The 9,151-nt window shown below is 37.9% G+C and overlaps 1 protein-coding gene across 1 annotated transcript; it reads left to right on the top strand.

The window, feature by feature from the left end:
- Positions 1-6,150: 6,150 nt before the first annotated feature.
- On the top strand, positions 6,151-8,131 carry LOC148847657 (uncharacterized). The gene has a single exon (XM_088948318.1). The coding sequence runs from the start codon at positions 6,748-6,750 to the stop codon at positions 7,939-7,941; it is 1,194 nt and encodes a 397-aa protein (XP_088804444.1). The 5' UTR covers positions 6,151-6,747; the 3' UTR covers positions 7,942-8,131.
- The last annotated feature ends 1,020 nt before the right edge of the window (positions 8,132-9,151 follow it).

Consider the following 9,151-nt stretch of genomic DNA (forward strand, 5'->3'; position numbering starts at 1 on the left):
AGTAGGCCCAGTGAGGCCAGAAAGACTAATAACAAGGCCAAAAATACTAATAATAGGTAAAAAAAAATACAACTAATATGACAGGGAATTCACTAAATTACTATACTGATTCTCCACATTTTTCATCTCTACTGCCACTAGACTACTTCTCCATGCTCAAGCCAATCCTCTATCTGGTGTTGCAAGGATTCTTCATGATCAATATTCTGACTGCACATCAGCATGCTGAAGTTGATGGAGCTCCCTTTCCAAGTTTCTTATAGTAGCCGCAATATTTCTACCCTTCTCTCAACCCCAAGTTGACAAAGTTCTTTTCACTATGTTTCTTCTCTGCACAACTAGACCATGGGTCTATTGCCAATTAGATTGAAATACTTCCATAAACCCGGTCTCCTCTGTCTACCATTCTTCAAATTTTAGGATTTTCCTACCTCGATACTATTGTACTAACTTCAACAAAAGTGGAGCGTGGTCACTTGCAACCATGGGGAGGTGATTAACCACAGCTAAAATAAAGATCTTCCGCCATTCTAAATGTACCAATTTAACAAATAACTAAGTTTATTTTCAAATTACATGCCAAAAGCATTTGAAACTAGTGCTACACATTTACTTATTGGGTCAGGACCAGGTTTGCTATTTACCCAGATCAGATCTAACCAATTAACAGCACCATTTGAGATCAAAAAGGAATATACACATGAAAAAATTAGTTTGGAGCTCGAAAGAGTCATCGAATTCCTCCATCCATTCATGAAAAGAAATTTTGGGCCAAAACAATTTCTCCATGTGGAAAATTCTCATTTGTATAGATAATTTATATATTAAAATTAAATGAAGGTTAATTTTGAAGTATACTAATTTAAAACACAAGGCTAACAATATATAGAATTGCAAAGGGTCAGCACATGGCATGGGCCAAGAATCAAAATACAATATTCCAGCCCATGCCATGTGTTGGACCTTTGTGAATTTCATATGATGCACCCTGTATTATCAATATTCTGGCAATAATTCATATTTTTCTTCGAATTTTAGATGCATGTTTTAAGTTTTATCAATGTGTTTGAATGGTATAAGGCGATGGTGTGAGCGGGCTGAGCTTTGAAGTTGGGGGAATTTGGGTTTTAGAGAATGTCTTAGCTGGGGAAGATACTAAGGAATGGAGAAGAAAAGGGTGCCAAAAGAATTGAAGTCCCCTTTTAAAGGGAAGAGTTCCCCAATTTAATTATAGACAAACTAGGTGCATGATGCATGTATGTATGGAAGGAGTAAAGGTTCCAAAACAATTAACTTCCAAGTCGGTTAGGTACTTAGGCTAGGGCTCAGACCCCTAAATTGATTCGACAAGGACACAAGTTAGGCCGTAGAATAAAGATTGACCAATGTTTTAAAAACCGATCTGAAATGGGAACTGTTCTATCCACTGGTTTTTGGGTTAATGGTTTGATCATCCGGTTTAAATAAATGGCCCGTTTTGACAAAAAATTAAAAAAGTAAAAAAAAATAATTAAAATAAAAAACATTCAAAAACCATTGAATGGGTTGACGGTGCAACTACCCAGGTCAATGGGTCCTTAACTAATTCAACAGTTTTTTGCTAGGAATTAGGTTTGGGGTAAGACAAAACTGGTTGCCTAAACAGTTCTCGGGTTGAATGGTCCGACTGTCTGGATTAATAGCAGTTCAAAAACATTGGGATCAACTACCTCCGGTCTATGAAAGCAAGGCTATCATTATCACCTTCTCACAATCCCACCATGTGTCGCTTGTAGAAGGCCCTAATGTATGGGAATTGAACGTCTTGTGCAATATGAACTTATGTAAAAAGTGTATAGGGGATGCACCAGAATTCACATCTGCTCCCCACAGATGGTGCCCCGAAAACACCCCACAGCAAATCCCAATCGTGTATTGAAAACATCTCTCAGTGACCAAGGGAGATGTTTTTGGGGCGCGCTCTGGGGCACAGATGTGAACTCAATGCACCACGGTCCACAAAAGCATGTTGCGGTCAGTAGCTAGGTCCTTGTTCACGTTCCGTGGTGAGTAACCACATGCAATCAGCCTATGAACCAAGGTTCTTAGTGGTATATAAGTCAAGTCCAACCTCTTACAAATGAAAGAGGCATCACCAATAACAAAATCGGGAATTTGGGAAGAGGTAAAGAGGTAGAGAAGTTTTGGGGGTTTGAGTGTGGTTGGAATTTGGGAAGGATTTGAGTTTCAGGCTTGGGATAAAATCCCGCATACACGTACCAAAAGAGTTCACATCTGCACCCCCCGATGCCCCACAGTACGTCCCAGTCCTGTATTGGGAACATCTCCCATCTTTAGATTTTGTTTCTGGTGAATCAGGACCAATGCATTTCGATTCTTAGGGTCTTCTCTCTTAGTTTGATCTTGATCTCTCATAGGAGACATATCAGAGGTCAGAAGGGTGTTTCTCGTGTGAAGAAGAGGGTTGCTCTTTTGCTTCTTAATTTAATTTGTATCATCTTCATAGTCTCTTGCATTTTTAATGCATTGATTTTATTTCCTCTCTATCCATACACAAAAATGGCTTTTTAAACCTCATAAATCTTGTGTTTCTTGCATTTATTTTGTATTTTATCTTTTTACTATTTAATTGCATTTGCAATTAAGGTTGTGTTTAATTGCAGCGCAGCTTTATTTGCACTAGTACAAATTGCATGGGAGTGTAAATGAAAAAAAAATGCACATTCTCATTTAATTTTGTTTTGGGTTTTACTTTATTCCGTTCCATGTCTTAATTTATTTCATTTGTATTGCAATCAAAACAAGATAGGCAAAATTTTGAATCAAAAATAAGTCTGAATTTACACTCAAATCATTTGTACAAATACCAATATGTATGGCAAATACAAGATTTTCATTTCTACATATTTGTATTTGAAAAAAAATACAACAAATACAAATACATGCAGTATAAATACACACAAAATATAATATTTTGCACTAGACATATTTGTATTTGTACTCTTTCCAAACTGAGCATATGAAGAAGTATATGAGACCATCAAATGCTCCCAACGAAAATTTTGGAGCAATTATCAAAAAGCAAAGAGAGGTTTTGGAGGTCAACTAAACAACCGCTCAACCACTGGAGAAACAAGTTTTTTAAGTGATCCAAGATTCATTTGATGTTCTACCAAAAGAGATTCATTTGATGCAAATGTGGCATCTACATGAGCTATCATATTGTATTTATGTGCATCCTAATCATACCACCAAAAACGGTTCATTTAGGCTGTTTGGTTTGAAAGAAAAGGTAGGGAAAGAAAAGGAAAGGTAAGAAAACCTTTACAAATCTTGTATAGATTTCCCTATTTTTTCCTTCAAACCAAACACAGTCTTAGGGAACCTTCCTACTTGATCCAGTTATAAAACCATTTTCACTATTATTATCAAATGGGGTTTTAATTGAGTCATTAGGTTAGGATACCCTAAATGACCTACCTTGTACATGACAATTTATTTTGGGCCTGAAAAAGGAGTCCTCACTTTGCTCTTCCTGCCCTCTATTTATTTACACAGCAAATAAAGTTAAATATATATATGTATATATATACTTACAAGACCCTACATAGAATATAGATTGAAATAGTAAGAAATGATTTAAGGGCTCAAATTTTAACAATAAACATGTTATGGAAGATAACAAAATGTAAATATTAGACTCATGTAGCCGATCTCATGTAGTTGAGAGGAGGCTTAGAATAGATGATGTTCATGGCGATGACCTTGTTAAATTTACAATGGGATCTGCTCACAACAAAAACTATCCCAACACACTTCCTACATGAGCACATTTCACTATGAGACTGCAACTCATCATCATGTATGTGATGTGTAAACACAGATCATGTTGAAATGTATTGGAACAATTTTTTGTTTTCAACATATCCCAACTCCACTTTTAGAGGTAAAAGTTCCAAATTTTCAAACAAGATGAACTGTAGGTCTGATGTTAAATGTATAGAATTGAACACATAATAGCCAATTAAAGAGATGCGCCCCATCCAATCAACTGTTAGGATCAGCCTTAATGGCAGAAACAGAAACAGGTGAAATTGTTTGGGGGTCTTTTCCTTGTTATTATGGCAATGGATTAGCTGTTATCCTGCTACCAGACAAGATATCTAAACGACCCAAAATTACAATACGAACTGGGGTGGGGCCAACAAAAACACATCATTATTCACAATATGGCCCACAACGAGGATCCAAACGCCTAGCTCGCTGTCTTGTCTTGCACATGTGCTACATTACATCATAAAACAGGAAAAGCCCATCTCTTGCTCCTTATGTAAGCCTCATTCATAAACTCTCTCTCTTTCTCTCTGATATTCAGAGGGTTGTTGAGTGAACATGAGCAATTTCTTAGAAGAAAAAAAAGAAAGAATGAATAATGCCCATTTAATTTTGTTAGTCTAATAGTATTGAATTTTCATTTTATATTGAAACTCTAAAGCCCTAATCAATATTTTGCTCTATTAAGTCTTAACTGAAAGAATAATAAGTGATCTCTTTCTCTCCAGAGTTGCCTTCAGTTTTTCAAGCAGGGATGGCCATGCGTTGTATGCCATTAGTCAGGGTGCTCATTGTCAAATTGAACTGAACCAAACTAAAATTGGTAGTCTGGTCTGGTCTGGTCTGGAAAATTTTAAAATTTAAGTTTATGGTTTCAGTCAGATTTCCTGAATTTGAAAACCAGAACAAACTGTAAACCAAATATACAAGTATTCATTTAACATTTAAACATATTACATAACTCTTTACTATATAAGATCAATTAAATCTAATAAGATTTTAAACCCAATTAATCATTAAACACCTAACCAAACAAAACAATTAAACAAGCATATTCTCCAACCAAAAAGAGAAGGGAAAACACATCCAAGTGTAAATTGTGGATATAATTATATGACAATAATAAGTATTAACAGTTCAATTTGATATTTGAATTATATTTGTTATTTATGCAAGTACATTTGTTATTTGGGCTTTTTAATTAAGTCATACCCAATAGAATTAAGGGTGAAACCTGTTTGGTCGAATTCAGATCACCCTAGTTCGGATCTTCGGATCAGATTCGGATCCCCTCACCCTTCCCTATCCGATCCAATATATGCTATATATTTATTTATAAATATATTATTTATATTGTATTTTTGTAAATTTGTTATATTATTTATTATTTTATAAATATATATATATATATGTGATGAAAATAATTAAAAAATACTTACATTTTTGTTTTTTTTTATTTAAATTGATATATTTTATTTTTCTTTAATAATTTATTAATTTTTTTTAATAAATCGAATCAGATCAAATCCAAATATCTGACTTTCCTATTGGATTTGAATTCCAATCCATATCTATCCGTTCGGATCATACCAGATTGGGATATACCCTGATCGTAATCCAATCCAATCCATCTGCATCCCTAAATAGAATGTCCCAAAACATATTTGAAACTGGATTAGGCTGTTTTCTGATCTGGTTTTTATATTAAAACGGTTTGGTCTAATCTAATAATTTCTTAGACTGTAAATTTTTTATTTGATCTAATATCTTTTTTTCAAACCAGACCGGACCGGACCATTTCATTAGACACTAAACTAGGTAAGTAATTGAACATAAGCACGTTTTATCCCATTTCTACCTATTAATGAAATTTTAACTGCAAAGTAAAATAAAGATAAAAAAAGAAATGGAATATCCCCAAGTAAAGCTAAAAGGTTAGAGTTCAACATTTGGATTTCAATGGGCGTAGGCACTAAATACAACATACAAAGGAAAGAGGGCCCCATATCAACTGTTTTGTACCCTTTCTCAACCCAAATATTTGAAAAGGAAAAACAAGAGAATAAAGAGATTAGTGCTTGCAATTTGGACCAAACAAAATACAACAGGAGGGGAGGTGGCAAGCAGCTTTAGAGTCTTCCATATCACAGCAGGAGATGGCACTCATAGCTAATTACTACATGTTCTCAGTGTTGAGAAATCTATCAAAAACAAAGTGTTCAATGTTGAGAAGATCAGGACCCACAATTTGATGGGTCCCACATAAGAGAGCTTCCCAACCCTCTGATTGATGAATCATTCCTGGAGCTATTTCCACTGCCCAAATAATATTAATTTGCATCAAAAGCTCACATTCAGATCATATCATAAGCTGTTTTTTCAATCCAAAGTAATCTCCATATTGGGACCCTTTGAATTTGATGGTGGGTCTGATCACCAAATGTGTGACAGTGGTAAGTTTCAGGGAGTCAAGGGACCAGCCCGTTCAACTAGTAACTAGGGCTGTTGCCTCTAAAAATGTTTGGGGTAGGGATGACTGATGAGGACGACCTATCTGTAAAGAGAAGAGAAGAAAGCTACTTTGTTCCAACCCACTCAATTCAGTCAGGGATCCGTAGAAGTGAATAATGACCATTGCCCACTCTGTCTCTCTTTTTCCTGCTTTTGGATGCTGTTTTCATTTAAAATTTTCAAAATGCAATGCAGCTTTTTAGCCGTTGAGTCCACAACACACCCTCTTTCTCTCTGCAAGACCAAGGGAAGAAAGGAAGTCTCTGAACTCTTGGAATCTCTTTCTGATCACTGAAACACGCTTCCATGTCTTCATCCAATCTACCCTTCTCAGATTTCTCCTTTCTTTTATCAATTGTAGCATGATTTGACTCTGGCAGTTCAGAAGGAGAGGAGGGAGGGATGAAGGGTATGAAGGGAAGATTTCTGAAGAAACTGAAATCCATGCGACCCATCAGTTTCACCAAACCAGGCCTCGTTCTGCAGGCGAATGCATCAGATGGGTTCTTAGATCCCTTGCCGCACGATTCCACCAACTGGGTATTTCAGAGTCCACCAGTTTCGCAAGAGCAAGATCAGAAGATCAGTAGTCATGGCAATCTCCCCATGTTGCAGACTGAAATCATGGACGGTGAAGAACTGACGAGAGACGTGGAAGACGAGGACATTGAAGAAATAGAGCTCGGCAGTGACGACTCTGGGAACAAGGAGAACATCGGGCCCCCCATAAAGGCCAAGGACCCATTACCCGCCAAGGAAAACTCAGAGGTTTCCATCTTTACAGAGTCTGGAAGCTATAATCTTCGGAGTGGTCCATTGTCAGAGCTCGATGTGTCGTCCTTCCGGCTGCCTGACCCAACACCAGCGAAGGATAACTCAGGGAATCCCCACTCGTCAGGGTCCGACACGTGTAATATCCGGCAGCCGGACTTGAATTCCGGGAGCCTATTTGATCCAAATCTGCTGGCGACCTTCCAGCAGGCAGTGATGATAGGCCACATGAGACCAAGAGAGACAGAGAGAAAAGCCAGAATTGAACAAATGGGCATAGAGAAAGAAGAGGAACCACCTTGTAAACTTCCCCGGATAGAACACGATACTCTGTCAGAATTCCAGGAGAGGTGCCCACCAGGGGGAAGAGACTCTGTGATTCTCTATACAACAAGCCTTCGGGGGATAAGGAAAACGTTCGAGGACTGCAGAAGCATAAGGTTTCTGTTGGGCAGCTTTCGAATTCTGTTCTACGAGAGAGATGTGTCAATGCACATGGGGTTCAGGGAGGAACTGTGGAGGATCATGGGCGGCAGAGTGGTTCCTCCAAAGCTGTTCATAAGGGGAAGATACATCGGAGGAGCCGACGAGGTGGTGAGCTTGCACGAGCAAGGGAAGCTCCTGCCGCTCTTGCAAGGAGTCCCGGCCGATCGCTCCGGTGGCCCATGCGACGGCTGCGCAGGGATACGCTTCGTGCTGTGCTTTGACTGCAATGGAAGTTGCAAAGTCAGTGACACTCCCGATGAAGGGACTGATGATGGATGGCCCAACCGCTGCCCAGAATGCAACGAGAATGGATTGATCATCTGCCCCATGTGCTGCTAGGAATTCACTCGTTCCTGGCTCTTGATCAGCTGTTTACATAATAACATGTACTGGTTTTCTTATTATTTTGATTTCATGGTGCTTTGAGTTGAGGAATTAATTAACTGAAACCACTGGTGTTCTGTGAATCAGTTTGAGTATAATGGGATCACCATTTGATAATGTAATTTCAACTTTCAGCAGAATAAAATCTCTCTCTCTCTCTCCCTCCCTTTTTCAGGAAGTTGACGAAGAAAGAGCATTCTTTCTTTCTTGTTAATGGAATCAGATCATTTCCCCTATTGAAAGAATGGATTGTTAGTTTGCTTCTTCCCCCTGCGTAGAAAGAACTAATTCTGTTATTCCACGGTGGACGTGGAGACTACTCTTAGAAGATACTTGCAACCAGAACCTTTACAATTTAAATTAAGTTATTACCCCAAAAAAAAAGTGAAAGGAAAAGTCGACAAGGTGGGGGACCCATGTAAAAGAATTATGTACAACTTTATCTCAGTGCCTCTGTTAATGGCACGTGGACCTAATATTTCCCGTGAAAAATTCTGTATCCTACATGGCTACATTACATATCGTTGGCCCTAAGTAGGGTTGATTGTGATCCGAACCGGGTCAGGCTTAGGACCTGTGATAAGGGCTACAGCATGGGCCTAGGGCCATCTCAGCCCAGGTTTGCCTGAAACATAAACCCGGGACGGGCCTGGTTGGACTTGATTCCGGGCCTAGGACTATGTATAAAATATTATATTATATGTCATGTAATATGTGTATAAAATCATTTTATACATTATATTATATATAATATGTATTATAGATTTATAGGTGCTATAATATAATATTTACATATAAAATATAAAAGTGTAACCATTGTCCATGAACATTTTCCATTTAGTTTAGGTGATGATATTACTATTTTCAGAAGTAATGTAATACTTCTTGGTGAAAGGTCTATTTGGGGTAATAGTGTAGGTTTCAGTAAATACGTAAATTACAGCCACACTATACTTAGGGGATGGGAGGCCCCCAAACTTCCTTTTGCAACAAAGACCCCTCCTGAAATTCTGAATTCCAGAACCATGCTACGCTATTAGCATTTTGTCTGTTAACCTCGTGAAATATTATTCCACGTCTCTCTTCAGCCTTTAGACGCCTTGTGAACATTTTGTGCTTCAGAAAAGTTATTTTCATCATTTTGACGTTGTTGTCGGTCCATTGA

This window comes from Nelumbo lutea, chromosome 6, assembly GCF_056320005.1.
Source record: "Nelumbo lutea isolate HS-2025 chromosome 6, American lotus-T2T, whole genome shotgun sequence".
Classification (NCBI taxonomy): Eukaryota; Viridiplantae; Streptophyta; class Magnoliopsida; order Proteales; family Nelumbonaceae; genus Nelumbo; species Nelumbo lutea.

Coding starts and splice junctions, on each gene's coding strand:
- LOC148847657 (XM_088948318.1), top strand. CDS start 6,748: ATGAAGGGTATGAAGGGAAGATTTCTGAAGAAACTGAAATCCATGCGA.